This window comes from Neofelis nebulosa, chromosome 8 (assembly GCF_028018385.1).
Source record: "Neofelis nebulosa isolate mNeoNeb1 chromosome 8, mNeoNeb1.pri, whole genome shotgun sequence".
NCBI classification, from domain to species: Eukaryota; Metazoa; Chordata; class Mammalia; order Carnivora; family Felidae; genus Neofelis; species Neofelis nebulosa.
The window spans coordinates 105,771,626-105,790,661 of NC_080789.1; the positions used below are offsets into that span (position 1 = coordinate 105,771,626).

Below are 19,036 nucleotides of genomic sequence, written 5' to 3' on the forward strand. Positions count from 1 at the left end.
ATTTTTTTTTTTTTTTAGAGTGTACAACTCTTGATCTTGGGGTCATGAGTTTGAGTCTCACATTGGTATAGAGATTACTAAAATAAATAAAAACATAATAAATAAATGTTAAATAAATAAATAAATTTAAACAAAAACAAACAAACGCCTCAAAATGTATCATACACCTAAACTAAGAAACTAAAACTGTAAAACACTTAGAAGAAAGTATAGGAGTAAATCTTCATGACCTTGGGTTAGGCAATGGATTTTTAGATACAACACCAAAAACATAAGTGATAAAAGAAAAAATAAATTAACTTCATTAACATTAAAAACTTTTGTGTTTCGGGATATCTGGGTGGTTCAGTCAGTTAAGCATCCGACTTTGTCTTAGGTCATGAGCTTAAGTTCATGAGTTTGATCTTGAGTTCATGAGTTTGAGCCCCGTGTCAAGCTCTGTGACAACAGCTCAGAGCCTGGAGTCTGCTTTGGATTCTGTGTGTGTGTGTCTCTCTCTGCCCCTTCCTGCTTGTGCTCTGTCTTTCTCTCAAAAATAAACATTTAGAGAAAAAAAAACTTTTTGTGTTTCAAATAACACCATCAAGAAAGTGAGAAAAACAAAACTCACAGAATGGGAGAACATGATTTGCAAATCATGTATCTCATAAGCAGTTAGTATCTAGAACATATAAAGGACTCATACAAGTCAATAAGGCCAACTAATCCAATTAAAAATGGCCATTTTCTGAAAGAGCTACATGAATGGCCAAAGTACACATGAGAACGCGCTCAACATAATCGTCATCATTAGTTATCATTGCAAATAAATGACATATGATTTCACATCTGCTAGAATGGCTACATCAAAAACAAATAAAAAAGCAACTATTGATGAGGATATGAAGAAACTAGAAGTCTCATTGCTGGTGGGGATGTAAAATGGTGCAGCCACTTTAGAAAACAGCTTGGCCGTTCTTCAAAAGGTTACACATAGAGTTACCATATGATCTAACAATTCCATTCCCAAATACTACCCAAGAGAAAGGAAAACATATGTCTACACAAAAAGTTGTACATGAATGTTCATAGCAGCATTGTATTCATAATAACCATGGCAGAAATAACCCAAATGTCCATCAGTCAAGGAACATATAAATCAACTGTAGTAAGTCCATACAATGGAATGTTATTCAGCCATTAAAAGGAATGGAGTACTGATACATGGGTAACATGGTGAACCTTGAAAACATTTGCTACGTGGAAGAAGCCAGATACAAAAGGCCACCTATTATATAATTCCATTTATATGAAGTGTCTAGAATAAGTAAATCTATGGCAGTAGAAAGTTGAGTAGTAGTTGCCAGGGACTAGGAGAAGGGAGAAATGAGACATATTGTTAATAGGTGCAGGGTTTCTTTTTCTTTCTCTTTTTTTAAGTTTGTTTATTTAAGTAATCTCTACACCCAAGTGGGGCTGGAATCATGACCTTGAGATCAAGAGTCACATGCTCTTTCATTTGAGCCAATCAGTTGCCCCCAGGGTTTCTTCGAAAAGTGATGAAAATGTTCTGAAGTCAGATGGTGGTGATGCTTGTACAATTCTCTAAATATATTAAAATTTAACTGAACTGTACACTTTTTTCTTTCTTTCTCTCTCCCTTTCTCTCTCTTTCTCTCTCTCCCTTTCTCTCTTTCTTTCTTTCTTTCTTTCTTTTCTTCTTATAATGAATTCTGGTTTAATAAGTGGCTATTTTCAGAAAATTCCTAAGAACATAAAACAAGCATCCATAAGTATGAATATCTGGGGATTACAGAAGGTCTTATTGAACTATACACTTTAAACAGGTGAATATGATGGTAGGTATATATTCCAAAAAAGCTGTTTTTTAAAAAATCATTTACAGATTTCATAGTTCATGATGGCCAAAACATATTATAGAAGGTAGTCAAAGCTGTGTTAAAGGTAAATGCTGTCACTATAAAACATGATGAAAATAAACAAACTCAGATTTATCTCAGAAAGGTTATGAAAAGAACAATAAAACACTTCTAAGGAAAATAGAAAGAACAAAATTAAGATGATTCCAGAAATTTGTGAGTCACAAAGCCAAATAGCAGTAGACTTAGTAAATAAGTCTCTGGGATTTGTTTTTTAATTTTTAAAATAAAAAAAAATGTTTATTTATTTATTTTGAGAGAGATTGAGTTCGAAAAAGGGACTGGAAGAGGGAGAGGGAGAGAGAGAATCCCAAGCAGGTTCCATTCTGTCAGCACAGAGCCTGACTCTGGGTTTGATCTCATGAACCATCATATCATGACCCGAGCCGAAATCAAGAATCAGGAGCCCCAATTTTTTTAAAAAGGAAAGTATAATAAACCACTCTCTGTAAATGTAATCCAGAAAAAAACAAAAAGTAGCAGGGGAGGAGATTTTTAAAATGGAAAAAATTAGAAATCTGAACATCTTAAATATATCAACTCTTCTTGAATTAACTTGTTAGGTTAACCAACTTGATGCAATAATTCTATTGTTTATTTGACAAAATGTTAAGGCACGATTGCTAATAAAACAAGAACAGATTGGGAAGACTTACCCTACAAAACAACATCTATTAAATAAACAGATCAGTCAACTTTGAAACAGACCTTAGAATAATTAAGAATGTAATGTTAAGGAATATTAAGGAAATATCACAAATTTGTCAGGGAAAAGGAAACATTATTTATCAAATAAATTTCAAATAACATAAATAATTAAAGATAAAAAAGAAACAATAAAGCCAAAAGACAAGATAGTGATACTGTAATGGGGAAGGATTTTCCAAACATAAAAACAGTGACAGAAATTACAAAGGAAAAGATTAACAGAAATTACAATGTTAAACTTCAGCCATGTGAAAAACTTCTTAAAATTAAAAGGTACATCACAGAATTACAAATTTATATCCTGAGCAAAGACACACACTTAACGCCTATTAAGTATATTTATGACCTCAGTTTTCTAAAGTAAAACAAAATGCCTTTAAATACACATGGGAAAAACCAGAATGCTAAACACCAAAATGTTAGTGTTACAGGTTGTCAGCTTATGAGTCCTGTTTGGTTCTACTCCTTGTGTGACTTTGGGCAAGTCAGTTAATCTCTCTGTGCCTCAAGTCCCTCACACGTAAAATGGAAATAACAATAGTGTCTTCCTGACAGTGTTGTGAGGACAGAATGAGTTGATACGTGCAAAGTGATTACGACAGGGACTGGCGCGCAGCCAGCACTCAATAAATGTTAGTATTGCTCTTATTATCATATGCTTTCTTACATACAGTTGGGTTTTTGGAGCTTCCATTTTGTTGATCCAGGATGTTAAGGATTGTAACACATTGTCTGCCACTGACAGACTTAAAGGTTATAAGGAATAGACAAGTGAAAATAGGTCCAACAACTCAAAGAATAAAGATAATGCAGGGGCACCAGGGTGGCTTGGTTGGTTAAACGTCTGACTTCAGCTCAAGTCATAATCTCATGGTTCACAGGTTTGAGTCCCAAGTTGGGCTCTGTACTGACAGCTCAGAGCCTGGAGCTTTCTTCGGATTCTGTGTCTCCCTCTCTCTCTGCCCCTCCCCCACTCATACTCTGTCTCTCTCTCTCTCAAAAATAAATTAAATTTTTTTTAAATAGAGATAATGCATATTATTCACATTACATAAAGCCAAGGAGATATTACACACATGTGATGAAGAAGTCGCAAAAAGAATGTACCTTGAGACAAAATAGACCAAGTAAAATTCTTACTTCTCTTGCCATTGACCAAAAGATTTCATGGAGGAGATAGGATCTTAGCAGCCATAGAAGAGAATTTATTAGTTATAATTACCATTAACAGCATTAAGAAATGTCATGGGAACCTGTATCTCTGAAAGTAGAGCTAACTCTGAATGGAAGGTGTGGATGGGTTGGGGTGTCATCAGTTTGGGAGGAATGTTGGACTGTTAAGGGCCATAGTGCCCAAAGGCCTTTGCCTTGTTATACCCCTCTAGTATACCATTGAGCCTTTCTAGTATAAGGGACCTTCTGTTATCACCAATAGGGTTTTTCTTTGTAACTCTGGGCTCTTGTGTAGGTGAGAGGTCCCCTCCAGAGACAAATTATATATATATATATATATATATATATATATATATATATATATACGTGTGCGTGTGTGTGTATGTGTGTGTGTGTGTTTATGCATATAAACACATTTCACAAACGTCTGCAGGTAAGCTTTCCGCAGAGAACTGAGCTTGTTAAAGGATGTGGAGATAGCTGCTGGCATATAGAATCTAGGCACTGACATTATGTATGAGCCCATAGCTGTTTGTTCTGGGTGTGTGTAGATATGTACAGGTAGTACATATGACCTGTTTCTAGAATGCCCAGGGATGATTCCAGACTTGGCTACATTACAGTGCTTTCACTCATTTTCCCCGAGGCATCCAGGGGGTGAGTGCCAGAACCTACATTTACAATTGCATTCTGGTGCCCCTTCCTACTCTTCCTCTCCATGGAGAGGAAACCAGTAGTGGATTCCAGAGAGAGGCTGAGATGGCTGCCTGAGCTTGCCCGTGATAACCAGACAAGGCTGTACTGAGAGTGTGAATGGTGTAGACCTGGCCACAGGCCACCTTCAAAGAAGGAGCTCACTAATGACTCAGTCTGGGCTTGTAAGAAATGAAGAAAAAGGGAGGAAGATGTTTAAAATATGGTAATCTTAACAAATCTAAAAGGCCACTGACAGAATGGGAAAAGATATTTGCAAATGACATACCAGGTAAAGGGTTAGTATCCAAAATCTATAAAGAACTTATCAAACTCAACACCCAAAAAACAAGTACTCCAGTGAAGAAATGGGCAGAAGACATGAACAGACACTTTTCAAAAGAAGACATCCTGATGGTGTTAACCATGAAAAGTTGAAAAGATGCTTAATATCACTCATCAGCAGGGAAATACAAATTAAAAACCACAATGAGATACTATCTCATACCTGTCAGAATGGCTAAAATTAACAGATGTTGGTGAGGATCAGAGAAAGGGGAACACTTTTGCATGGATGGTGGGATGCAAAATGATATAGCCACTCTGGAAAACAGTATGGAGGTTCCTCAAAAAATTAAAAATAGAACTACCCTATGACCTAGCAATTGCACTACTAGGAATTTATCCAAAGGATAAAAAAAATGCTGATTTAAAGGGGCACATGCACCCCAATGTTTATAGCAGTGCTATTGACAATAGCCAAATTATGGCAAGAGCCCAAATGTCCATCAACTGATGAATGGATAAAGAAGATGTGGTTTACATACACAATGGAATACTACTTGGCAAGGTAAAAGAACGAAATCTTGCCATTTGCAGCAACATGGATGAAACTGGAGGGTATTATGCTAAGCGAAATAAGTCAGTCAGAGAAAGACAGATATCATAATTTCACTCATATGTGGAATTTGAGAAACTCAACAGATGAATGTAGGGAAAGGGAAAGAAAAATAAGATAAAAAAAGATAGGGAGGAAAACCATAAACTCTTAAATACAGAGAACAAACTGAGGATTCCTGGAGGGGTATTGGGTGGGGGGATGGGCTTAATGGGTGATGGGCATTAGGAGGGCACTTGCTAGGTGTTATATGTAAGTGATGAATCACTAAATTCTATTCCTGAAACCATTATTACACTGTATGCTAAGTAACTTGGATTTAAATAAAATTGGAAAAAAAAAATAAATAAAATCTGGTAATCAACTAAATCTAAGTATCTAATTGGAGACATTCAAGGTACTCCTAATGTACACCAAATTGTTATTAGCAATTATCTCTGGACAATAAAATTAAAGGAAATTTAAAATCTTTTTAAATATTGGGGCGCCTGGGTGGCTCAGTTGGTTAGGCAGCCGACTTTGGCTCAGGTCATGATCTTGCGGTCCGTGAGTTTGAGCCCCTCGTCGGGCTCTGTGCTGACAGCTCAGAGCCTGGAGCCTGTTTCAGATTCTGTGTCTCCCTCTCTCTGACCCTCCCCTGTTCATGCTTTGTCTCTCTCTGTCTCAAAAATAAATAAACATAAAAAAAATTTTTTTAAATCTTTTTAAATATATATTTCTACAATGTTTGTTTTGACAAGAATGTATTCCTTTTATAAGTAGAAAAAGAGAAATATTAAAATAAATAGATAAAACCCAAATTTAAAAATTATTTCCTTTCTAGGTAATTTGTCAGCAGGTCTCAAAAACCTTAAAAATTTGCTTACTATTTGAAGTAGTGTTTCCATTTTAGAAATTTATTTTAGGAAAATAATCAGAAATGTGTGCAAAGATTTAGCTTTAATACTATTGATGGGGGTGAGGTGCCTGGGTGGCTCAGTCAATTAAGACACCAACTTTTAATTTCAGCTTAGGTCACAATCTCAGTTTGTGAGTTTGAGCCCCGCATCAGGCTCTGTGCTGACACACACAGAGCCTGCTTGGGAGTCTCTCTCTCCCTCTCTCTTTGCCCCTCCTCTACTCATGTACTCTCTCTCAAAGAAAATAAAAACACTAAAAATAAAAGAATATTCATGGGGGCGCCTAGGTGGCTCAATCGATTAAGCGCCTGACTCTTGATTTGGGCTCAGTCATGATCTGTTTGTGGATCAAGCCCTGAATCGGACTCCATGCTGACAGCACAGAACCTATTTGGGATTCTGTCTCTCTCCTCTCTCTCTCTACTCCTCCCCTGCTCACATGCGCATGCAAGCTCTCTTTCTCTCACTCTCAAAATAAATAAACTGAAAAAAAAAAAGAATTGGCTTAAAAAATAGTATTCATGATGATATTCACTTGATAATTAAAAAATAAAAAAAGAATATTCACCACGGTACTATTTATAATAGTGAGAACCAGATACAACTAACAATAGAGGGTTGGTTGAAGACTTACGGTATAATCATACCGTGGGATGTTATTTTAGTTTAGTTTAGTTTTAGTTTAATTAATTAATTAATTTTTTTAATGTTTATTTATTTTTGAGAGAGAGAGAGAGCATGAGCAGTTGAGGAACAAACAGGGGAAAAGAGAGAATCCCAAACAGGATCTACACTGTCAGTGCAAGAGCTTAACTCAGGGCTTGATCCCACAAGCCATGAGATCATGACCTGAACTGAAATCAAGAGTTGGATGTTTAATCGACTGAGCCGCCTAGGTGCCCCTTATTTATTTGTTTTTAAGTAATCTCTACACCCAATGGGGTGCTCGAACTTATGACCCTGAGATCAAGAGTCACATGCTCCCTCTGACTGAACCAGCCAGGTACCCCAATATTTTAAACACTAGGTACTTTACAAAAGATAAAAAATAAATAAATGCTAGTTAATTTAAGTGCTATTATAAAAGTGTTATGATGACAGATACTTAGATTAGAATACAAAGTAGGAACTAAATGTGTATATTCCATGACAACTACATACATAAAACAAAAGACTGGGAGACTCTACATGAAAATGTTAACTGTGGTTATTTCTGAAAGGTCAGATTACAGGCTTATTTTGATTTTGTGTTGCCTTTATGATATGTTCAAAGATGCTATAATAAACATATATTACATTGTAGTCATATTGTTAAATAAAACTTTTTTTTTTAAGTTTATTTATTTTGAGAGAGAGAGGCAGAAAGAGAGAGAGATGTGGGGCTTGATCTTACGAATTGTGAGATCATGACCTGAGCTGAAATCAAGAGTTGCAAGTTTAACCAACTGAGCTGCCTGGGCACCTGGTAAAATAAACGTTTTAATATTTAAAAAATTCTGGCAGCTCTTCCTGCTCACAGGTCCTGTCCCCGTGCTGTAATAAGATCACCTTTTTTGCACACACACACACACACACTCACACACACACAATTCTATTCAGTGAGAGATGAGAATAACAAAGCTGAATCCTAGAAATTTAGGGGGCTCATAGCCCACAAGAATAAGTAGGTGTCCCAGACATAATGGCAAACTATTCACTGAGAAGCAGGGCTAGGCTTCTTGAGATCTCTAACCCTCACAAGGTTCAGTTCCACAAAGTGAGGATTATTAGCCCCATTTACAGATGAATAAACGGGCTCAGAGAGGTGAAGAGACACATCAAGATCCTACAGCATGTTCTTCACTTTGCTGGCATTTGGGCCGGACTTGCCTCAGCAGTGTTGGGCACTAGGAGTGCTCAGTACCCTCAGAGAGTGGAAACTCAGAGGCCCTCATGGCCCTGCCCGTGGGCTTGCCTGCTGCCTCTCATCAGCAAGGTCAACAGGGTCAGACTTGCACCCCAGCACACCTGAGTGGGGACTCACATTCCTCCCTAGATGTCCCCCACTGACTTGGTGACAGTGATCGCATTGCCGGTCTCTGAACACAGGATACCTCCAATGCCAAGGTTTGCACACCTCAGGCATTGGCCTCCCTCTTCTGCTCTGATGTTCAGCAGTCCTCCTCTGCCTGGCTTCTGAATCTGGGGGAATGTGCCCAGAAGCAAACTGGTCCTGGGATTTACATCCACTTCTTTGCTCCCCCAACCTCCTGAGCAGCTGGGAGGGGGGTGGGGATCTTGGCTGCCACCGAGCTCCAACACCTCAGTTCTGAATTTCTCAGAGTGAGTCTTGGGAGGTCCTTTTGAACTGGGTCCTCTAAGAGACATGCAATGGAGGTCGCCAAAGCTAGGGGGAAATGGAGCTAGAATCTTCAAAAATGGGTCGAGTGGAGAAATGGTTTGAAATTGGATTGATGCAGCAGCACTGTTGTTTGGCGTCTTTTCTTTTTTTCCCCCATTTCTGCTAGTGTTGTTCTACTATTTATGTAATTCAAGAAACCCAACCGCGACTGCTCAAAGAAGAAAAAAGATAACGTAGACATTTCCCTGAATCCCTCAACAGTGAAACACCCCCAATTCCTCTGTCATTGGAGATTTAGGACGGACTAGTTTGAGTCCACACTGACCTAAAGGCTTGTTTATTCAGCTCTCTCCTCTCTGCTATTTGTTCACCATTGATTGCATTTGCAGAATCTGGCAGAGTAGCACGTAGTGAGTACTCTGGAAATATTTGTTGAATAAATGAACCAGCTGGGTTTATATCCTCATTCAGAACACATGCTGAGGCTTTCAAAAAGGGAGGAGCTTTTTGTATTATTTGCTATTAATAAAAGGAGATAGCTTTTTAAAAATAAAAGAAACTTTTCTGTGGAGTAAGAGTGTCAAGTTAAGCACAGCTGATTAATTTGTCTGACTCAATAAACACCATTTTTAGGTACATCCCCTAAGGAAGCCAATAGCAAGCCCTTAAATCACCATTATTTTGAGAACAAATGTGTCACCTCAGATTTGAGCTCATGTGTTAATAATTGAGGAGCACTGTGCATAAGATAAGCTGAAGACCCTCCACATTCAAGAGTGGTGGCACTGGGACTTGCAGTTAGACCAGGTGGGTTGACCCCAGAAATTCCTTTATAACAGCTTTATTGAGAAATAACTCACATACCATACAATTCACCTATCTGAAGTGTCTAATTCAGGGGCTTTTAGTATATTCACAGAGTTGTGCAGCCATCACCATAATCAATTTTTTTTTTTAATGTTTATTTATTTGTTTTGAGACAGAGAGACCACATGCGTGCATGCAAGCAGGGGAGGGGCAGAGAGAGAGAGGGAGAGAGAGAATCCAAAGCAGGCTCTGCACTGTCAGCACAGAACCCAATGCAAGGCTTGATCTCATGAACCATGAGATCTCACGGACCATGGGATCGTGACCTGAGCTGAAATCAAGACTCATAGGCTTAACCAAATGAGCCACCCAGGTGTCCCATCACAATCAATTTTATTTAAAAAAAAATTTTTTTTAACGTTTATTTATTTTTGAGACAGAGAGAGACAGAGCATGAACAGGGGAGGGGCAGAGAGAGAGGGAGACACAGAATTTGAAATGGGCTCCAGGCTCTGAGCTGTCAGCACAGAGCCCAACGCGGGGCTCAAATCCACGGACCATGAGATCATGACCTGAGCTGAAGTCGGACGCTTAACCGACTGAGCCACCCAGGCGCCCCATCATCACAATCAATTTTAGAATAGTTTTATCACCCTGAAAAAAACCTCCTTCCCCATTTCCTCCCTATCCCCTGGGCTCCATCCTAGGCAACCACTGATCTATTTTCTCTCTGTGTAGATTTCCTTATTCTTGACATTTTATGTAAATGGAAACATTTGTGACTTTGTGACATTGTGACTTTTGCTAAGCATAACGTTTTCAAAATTCATTCATGTTGTAGCATGTATCAGTACTTCATTTATTTTTATCATCAAATAAAATTCCATTGTATGGATATACCACATTTTATTTATCCATCTTCAGCAGATGACCATTTGAATTGTTTCTGCTTTTTGGCTATCATGAATGATGTTGCTTTTGAACATTCATTCATTATATGAATATATACACCTAAGAGTGGAATTGCTGGATCATGTGGTCTATGTTTAGCTTTTTTTTTAATTATTAAAAATTTTTGTTTTTTATTTTTGAGAGAGAGAGGTAATGCGAGCAGGGGAGGGAGGTGGAGAGAGAGAGATTGAGACAGAGAGAATCTCAAGCAGGCTCCATGTCCAGTTGCAAAGTCCCATGTAGGGCTCAATCCCTTTACCTCAAGATCACAACCTGAGCCAAAATTAAGAGTCCATCACCAATCAACTGAGTCACCCAGGCTCCCCTACATTTAACTTTTTGAGGAACTAGAAACTGTTTTCCAAAGTGGCTGCACCATTTTACATTCCCATCAGTACAACGTGAGGTTCCAATTTCTCTACATCCTTAGTAACATTTGTTATCATCTGTCTTTGTGATAATAGCCTCCTAGAGAGTATCAAGTGGTATCTCATTGTAGTTTTGAAATTGCATTTCCCTGATGGCTAATGATATTGAAAATCTCTTCATGTGCTTATTGGTCATTTGTAAATCTTCTTTGGAAAAATGTTATTTAGGTCCTTTGCCCATTTCAAAATTGGATTATTTGCTTTATTACTGTAGATTGTAAAAGTTCTTTGTATATTCTGGATATAAGTCCCTTATCAGATATATGATTTGAAAATATTTTCTCTCTTATGTAGGTTTTCTTTGCATTTTCTTGATGGTGTCATTTGGAACACAAAAGTTTTTAATTTTCATGAGTCCAATTTATTTTTTCCTTTGTTACTTGTGCTTTTGATGTTATATATAAGAAGTCTTTGCCTCATGAAGATTCACTCTTATATTTTCTTCTAAAGTGTAAAATTTTTAGCTCTTACGTGTAGGTCTATGATCCATTTTGTGTTAATTTGTGTGTGTGATGTGAGGTAGGGGTTTAACTTCATTCTTTGTGTGTGGATCTCCACACGTCTTGGCACCACCTGCTGAAATGACTATTCTTTCCCCCACTGAATTGTCTTGGCATTCTTACCAAAGATCAATTGATCACACATCAGCAGGTTTATTTATGGACTCTCAATTCTATTTCATTGATCTGTATGTCTGTCCTTATGCCAAAATCACACTTGATAACATGTTACTGTAGCTTGTCAGTAAGTTTTAAAATTGGGATATATAAGTCCTCTAAACTTGTTCTTTTTCAAGATTGTTTTGGCTATTCTGGGTGCCTTGAAATTCCATACTTTTTGAATCAATTCTGTGAAGAAGTCAGGATTTTGAAAGGGATTTTTTAAAGTATAAACTGCAAGGACAAAGAGAATGGGATAAGAAAGTAGAATAAGGAGGGGTAAATGATTTGGCCAAGTAGTAGAAGCTGTGGCCTGATGCCTGCAGAAAGGAACCAATCATGGGACATGAACAATTCAGGAAAGCACTGGGTTTGGAAACCCAGGGTACCAAGGAATGTGGGAATGAAGGGCAGAGCTGAGATGGGGAATGAGCTGAAAGTCTATTTGCAGAGTAGTCCAGCCCTCCAGATTTTCCCCCAACACCCTCTCAAAGCCTAGTGACAGCTCCTCCTCAAGGCAAGAGATTAGACTGTTTTTTTCTAGAGCAGTGCTGTTAAATTTGGTTCATGAACTGGTTTAGGCCCATAAACTTTGTTACTGGCCCTAATATGATAAGTACAGAAAGTAAGAGTGTTTAGAATTTTTATAGAAATTTGAAATTGCCTCAACATTCAAGTGTGTTCTCAGTGGATTCTTCTTTCTGAACAGGATGTAGACCAGTTTGGATGTTTGAACTCCTATTGTGAGTCATGTGTGGTAAGAGATATGTACTAGCCATGTGCGTTAGAACTACATGTGGGTCCCTGACAGATAAGAAATTTAAAAACTGGTCCTTCACCACAGACAGCTTGAGAAGCTTACTCCAGAGGCTGACAGACTCAGTTGTATGTATAGTTAGGAGAGGGTTGAGGTACCTGTTTAAAAAGCTACATTCTCAACAGTGGAATACCCGGCCTTCCTCCCATACTCATTCAACAAAATTGGCAGCTAGGCTTATACCCTCCTCCAACACCTATCCTCAGACAGGAGTCTAGAAGATTCTTATCAGAAAAGACTTAATGGCCCAGAGAGACTTTTAAACACTGACATTTAGAAGTCCCCTCAGAGAAAAAGCTGCTTGACACCTTATCTCAATATCTCTACAGTAAAATTCCTCAATGGACAAGCCATTCCTGTGCACATAAAGCTTAAAATAAATTCTAAAAGGTTTGTTTTGTTTTTTTTGAATAGGCTTTATACTAATGTGGCTCAGAATTTAAAAGACTCAAAAGGTACAATGAAGAGGTCTTCATTAGTTTCTTCTTAGTTCCTCTTCCGGTAAACTGTTTAGTGCCTCCCTCTTTAAAGTTTTTTTTGTTTGTTTGTTTGTTTTTGTTTTTGTTTTTGTTTTTTTTAGAGAGAGAGAGAGAGCGTGAGCAGGGGAGAGAGGCAGAGGAAGGGAGAGAGAATCTCAAGCAGTCTCCATGCTCAGTGTGGAGCCTGACACAGGGCTCACTTCCATGATCCCGGGAACATGACCTGAATTGAAATCAAGGGTCAACTGACTGAGCCATCCAGGCGCCCCTGCCTCACTCTTTAATGGAAACGGAAAGTCTACATGAAAGACAGAGACCAAAATAAAGAAATAAGAAAAGAGAAAAGAGAAAAGAATGTAGAGAGAAGAAAAGTTCAAAAAAGGACAAGAATAATGTTCCTGGAGACAGAAGAGAGGCTACTACACCCATGTAATAAGAATAGTAGCCTATTAGAAAAAGGAATATTCAGAGAACAGCAAAAGAGAACTCTGAGAAATTAAAAATAGAAATCTTTAAAATTCAACTAGCAAAGTTGGAAAAGTAGTTTATAAAATCTTACAGAAAGTAAAGCAAAGAGATAAAGAGATGGAAAATTAGATACAGAAGATAAGAAGATCAAGAGATCAGGTCAGAAGATCCAACATCCTAATAACAGGAGCTCCAGATGGACTCAACAAAAAAAGAGAGGGGAAGAAATAATTAAGTGAATAACCAGAAGAAATTTTTTTTTTCTACAACAGAAGGATGTAAGTTTCCAGGTCAAAAAGACTCATTAAGTGCCCAGTATAATGAATGAGGAAAGAACCATCCCAAGGCACATCATTGTGAACTTTCAGAATGCTAGGGGTCAGAGAGAAGAATCTAAAACCTTTCAGAATGAGGGGCTTCTGGGTGGCTCAGTCAGTTAAGCATCCGACTTCAGCTCAGGTCATGATCTCATGGCTTGTGGGTTCGAGCCCCTCCTCAGGCTAGTCAGCTCAGATCCTGCTTCGGATTCTGTGTGTCCCTCTCTCTCTGCCCTTCCCCCACTTGCACTCCATGTCTCTCTCTCTCTCTCAAAAATAAATGAACAAAAAAACTATTTTTAATAAACAAAAATTTTTAACTTTCAGAACGAGATACAAAGGGTAGAAAATTGAAATGGTATTGGATATTATAACAGCCACTCTGGAAGCTACAATTCTATACTTTATACTATTGAGTATAGAGACATTTTCAGGTTTTTTAAAAAAAATTTTTAGAAGTTTATTTTTGAGAGAGAGGGAGAGAGTGAGAGGAGGGGAGGGGCAGAGAGAGAGAGGAAGACACGGAATCTGAAGCAGGCTCCAGGCTCTGAGCTGTCAGCACAGAGTCCGATGTGGGGCTCAAAGTCATGAACCATGAGATCATGACCTGAGCTGAAGTTGGACGCTGAGCCGACTGAGCCACCCAGGCTCCCCTCAGTTATGTTAGTAACTAAAATTTTATTTCTGTTGCTCACTTTCATAGGAAGTTACTGGAAGATATGCTCCACCAAACCAAAGTAGTAAATCAAGGAAGTAGAGGACATGGAATCCACAGGACTATGGGTAGAGTTACCTTGGTCCTAACCAGAACAGAGGAGAAAGGAAGGAAGGAAGGGTGGAGGAAGAATGGAGCAATGAAATGCATGCAAGGAGAAAGAAGAGTCAAGAACCCAAGAGGGTCCTCTTTGGCTCCCACTCCTCTTGGGGTGCGTTTTTAATCCTGTACTTGGCTTTGTGAGACACCAATATCCTTGTAATAAATTCCTCTTGCTTAACTAGTTCACATTGGATTTCAGTCACCTGCAACCAAAAGACTCTTCCTGATATCTTTGCCACTCAAGGAATTAGAACCAGCAGCATCAATATTGCATGGGAGCTTGTGAGAAATGCAGAATCTCAGGTATCTCCCAGACCTACTCAACAGAATCACCTTTGAACAGGATTCCCTATGCACATTAAAGTCTGAGAAGCACTGTCCTAGTATATCTACCTCGCAAAGTTGATTACTGGGTATATTAAAGGGAATATGTATAGTAGGTACTCTGGAAGGTACTGATTATGAAGAAGAGGGAGAAGGAGAAGAGGAAGAAGGAGGAACTAGGAACACTTGAAAATGGCAATCTGAGTTCCCGGGTCCATGGTAAATGGTGGTTCTGAACCAAATTACAAAAACAGGCACATAATAGAAAAGGCAAAGCACATTTATACCAGGAAACAGGTTTCAACTCTACCCCAGGAACCTGTCAGGTTAGTCAGTCCAGGTGTCGATGTGGGGAAACCATGAAGAAAAGCTCCTTCTCAGGTGTGGCAGTTGGCTGTGAGTGAGTGACAGACGACTCAGCATCTGGAGGCCGCGGTGGGGGGTGGGGGTGGGGGAATGCTGAGCGGCCGCTGCCCTTTCTCAGCAGGGCAAGTGTTCTGCCTGAAGTAGGTCAGAAGGAAACATCCCCAGTGTACAGCGCTGAATTGCTTTTTCAGGCAGAAATCCGTGGCCCATAGGACTGGGGGCGGATGGGGAATGGGAAGGACAGGAGGTTGGGGCCCACTGCGGGGGTAGGGGTAGGAAATCGCATCCCATTCTTGGCAGGAGCGAGATTGCCTCTCACACGGTTTTCCTGGCTCTGGTCCTTTGGCATTCAGCCACCGTCTTTGTGCTGGGGGTTCCAGTGACTTTCTAATGCTGAGCAAATCTGAATAAAGGCTGGGCTTTGGAAGATTTTAAGGGAAGGAGATGTGCATGTAGAAAGCCAGTGTCCCATCTCAGCTGTCAATGTGCTGTGCATAGGAGATAATTATCCCAGGCCCAGACTGCCCCAGGAGTTATTGGTCATCGCTTTCCAATTGCCCACCAATTGTATGGCACTGAACTCAGCCCTGGAGAGTCTTTACCAGAGAAGCACCTCAGCCCTCAAAGAACTTATACAGTAGAGTCTCCAGTCCTTTAAAACATCTATGGGAATCTTACCTATTCAGGAAGAAAAAAACTCCACCATCATCAAATGGCTGTCTTTGTGAAGGCTGATTGTAGCCACCACCATAGCAGTAAAAGCCTAATTTACTTGAGAAGAGCAGCAAACAATAATGTACTTATTATGTGCCAGGCACTTTTCTAAGCTCTTCATGTATTTTTTTTAAGTCTACTTATTTATTTTGAGAGAGAGAGAGAGAGAGAGAGCGAGCATGCACGAGCAGGGGAGGGACAAAGAGAAAGGGAGAGAGAGAATCCCAAGCAGGCTCCACACTCAGCACAGATCCCAGCCCGAAGTGGGGCTTTATCTGAGCAGAAATGAAGAGTCAACCGCTTAACTGACTGAGCCACCCAGGCACCCTTCCTTACATATTTTAACTCATTTAATCCTCACGACAACCTTGGGAGGTGAAATGCAATTTCAGTCCCCTTTGTACAGATGAGAAAGCTGAGGGATAGATTAAATGAGATCACATAGTCAATAGCAGAATTGGGATTCAAACCCAGGCATCCTGGCTCCAGAGACCCTGTTTTTTAACCATTCATTATATTTAAACTCCAGGCACAGGGGGTCTGTAATAGCTCTCCTGCAAAGGAATCCCATCTCAGCCGTAAACAAGCTCTCTGATTTTAGCCAAATAACTCAGAGGCAATATGGTAGGGGGCAAGAGCAGAGGTGTCAGAGTTCAAAGATCTGGATTCTACTCCCGGTGCTGCCACTTCAAAAGGAAGTATACTTTGGTTGATTGAATGTACAACACAACACGTAACTGGCGCCTTCCGTGTTTGCTCTTTCCATCACTGTCCCTCACTGCGTTTCCTTACATGTAAGGTGGAACAGGTGGTTTCAGTGACTCGGTCTAGACAATATTCACTGAAGAGTTACTACGCACACAAAGCGCTATGCCAGACGCTGAAAGGCACAGAGACAAATGAAGTAGAGACCTGGCCTTTGCAAGGCTCACGGTCCAATTCTCTTTCATTTAATAAATCCTTTGGAGTTGAGCAAGGCCATTACCCCTGTTTTTAAAATGGGGGAGGGGCACCTGGGTGGCTCAGTGGGTTAAGCATCCGACTCCTGATCTCAGTTCAGGTCATGATCTCTTGGTTCATGGGATCGAGGCCCACGTGGGGCTCTGCACTGACAGCATGGAACCTGCTTGGGATTTCCTCTCTCCCTCTCTCTGCCCCTCCCCTGCTTGCATGTGCATGCTCTCTCTCTCTCCAGATAAATAAATAAACTTTAAAAAAAAATTAAAATGGGGAAAGTCATATTTAAACACTCAGTTCAGTTGTAGACAGAATGTGACCCTAGGTTGATTCTTAGCTCGGGGCTCTTTCTGCTCCCAACCCTCCCACTTCATCTTGACATCACTGTGACTAAAAGCTACAAAGTCCACTTTGAGTTCCTAACTTCCCACAGTCATTTTTGCACCTCCCTCCTGCCTTCCCCGTCCTGACAAGTGTACACACACACACACACACACGCACACTCAGTGCTGGATCCTTGAAAAATGCAAGATCAATACTGTTGAGCAGCTAAAAATCAGCCCCCTCTGGCAGCCCTTCTTTCTCTTCTGGAGCCCAAAGTGCAGTGCTGAGAGGGTGAATGCACAGTCAGCAAAGCCACAGCTACCATATGCATCGTGACTCATTATCCTATCCGCTGACTTGGAACTGAAGCCTCTTGCCCCGTCAAGTAATTACGGGTGCACAGGAAGTCCTCAGCTAGAGATAAGGTCAGTCTGGTGGCTGAAAGGAAGGGGTCAGTGAGCACAACCTTCTGTTAGACACGTTCTCTACTGCCATGGGCTCTTCTATAGCAGCCAGAATGGTGCCTTTCAAACAGTAGGTGCCCAACACAGCTTTCTTGGTGGATTAGCTGCTCTGAACTACTCCACCCAGCACAGCTGCAGGATGAGGTTGCTAGGCAGGAACATAATATGTGGGTCTAGTGCCTAAAGGAAATGATTTCAACTCCCTCTCGTTTAGCAGAGTTGAGTTATGCCCAGGAGAACCGCAGCTCTGAAGATGTGTATTCTTTAAAGAACTCTGTGTTATACAATTCACTTCTGCAATCTGTCCCAAGAGCTTCCTTTTCTATCCCCTAAGTTAGGATAGGGGAAGAGGCACATCATCCCCATGCTTTCTCGAAGTGGTGTAAGAGTGTAGAGAACTTTAGACATTACTTAGGCTAAACTTGTTCTGGTCTCATCTTCCTTAGCATTTCCACATCCATGTTTCCACGCTTGCCATATCATTTCTTTAACAATAACCTCTTCCCAAGGCTAGAGTCAGAGAGATGAAAACTTCTGTGAGCTTCCAGGAACCAATGTCCCTATTGACTGCTATAGGAGGTCATCCCCCAATAGCTATTTGACCTTCTTACAGAGTGGTAGGATTTTTTTTGTTTTATTTTTTTAATGTTTGTTTACTTTTGAGAGACAGAAAGAGAGACAGCACACACTGGGGAGGGGCAGAGAGAGAGGGAGACACAGAATCCAAAGCAGGCTCCAGGCTCTGAGCTGTCAGCACAGAGCCCAATGTGGGGCTTGAAGTCATGAACCATGAAATCGTGATCTGAGCCAAGTTGGACCTTTAATCGACTGAGCCACCCAGGCACCACAGTGGTAGGATTGTTGTTTTTTTTTTTTTTAATGTTTGTTTGTTTATTTATTTATTTATTTATTTATAGAGAGAGTGTGTGTGTGAGTGTGTGTGTGTGTGTGAGAGAGAGACAGAGAGAGACAGAGAGAGAGAGAGAGACAGAGAGAAAGAGAGAGAGAGGGCAGGGGAGGGGCAGAGAGAGAGGGAAAGAGAGAATCCCAAGTAGGCTCTGTGCTGTCAGCACAGAGCCCCATGTGGGGCTCGATTCCATGAACCGTGAGATCATGATCTGGGTCAAAATCAAGAATTGGATGCTTAACTGACTGAGCCACCCAGGCACCCCCAGAGTGGTAGGATTTTTGACTGGGTACATGACCACCTAACTAAAGTCAATATTTCTCAGTCTCTCTTACAGTATGTCCACATGATCAAGTTCTGGATAATAAGAAGTTAGAAGGAATAATAATGCACTTAAAAGGAAGGCCCATGCCTTCCCTATTCTCTTTTTCCCTAGTTGGACTGTGGATGCTGCAGTGAGCCATCTTTAACCATGTGCATAGAACAAATATTCTAAGAGTATAGTAACAAGCTAGAGGGGCCTGGGCCTCTAATATTGGGGAGCCACCATAGTATGCCTGTACTGTATGCACTCAGACTGTTACCCAAAGGACAGAAATAAACTTC

The 19,036-nt window shown here is 40.2% G+C and overlaps 2 protein-coding genes across 3 annotated transcripts in view; one reads left to right on the forward strand and one right to left on the reverse strand.

Moving 5' to 3' along the window:
• Positions 1 to 14,555, forward strand: part of B4GALNT3 (beta-1,4-N-acetyl-galactosaminyltransferase 3) — a 141,022-nt gene extending 126,467 nt beyond the window's left edge. The window contains exon 20 of the mRNA XM_058744099.1: positions 14,261 to 14,555. Coding sequence (XP_058600082.1) covers positions 14,261 to 14,495 — 235 coding nt within the window. The 3' untranslated portion in view covers positions 14,496 to 14,555. The remainder of the gene's footprint in view (positions 1 to 14,260) is intronic.
• NINJ2 (ninjurin 2) overlaps positions 1 to 19,036 on the reverse strand; it is an 80,436-nt gene that overhangs the window by 23,068 nt on the left and 38,332 nt on the right. The window lies entirely within an intron of this gene.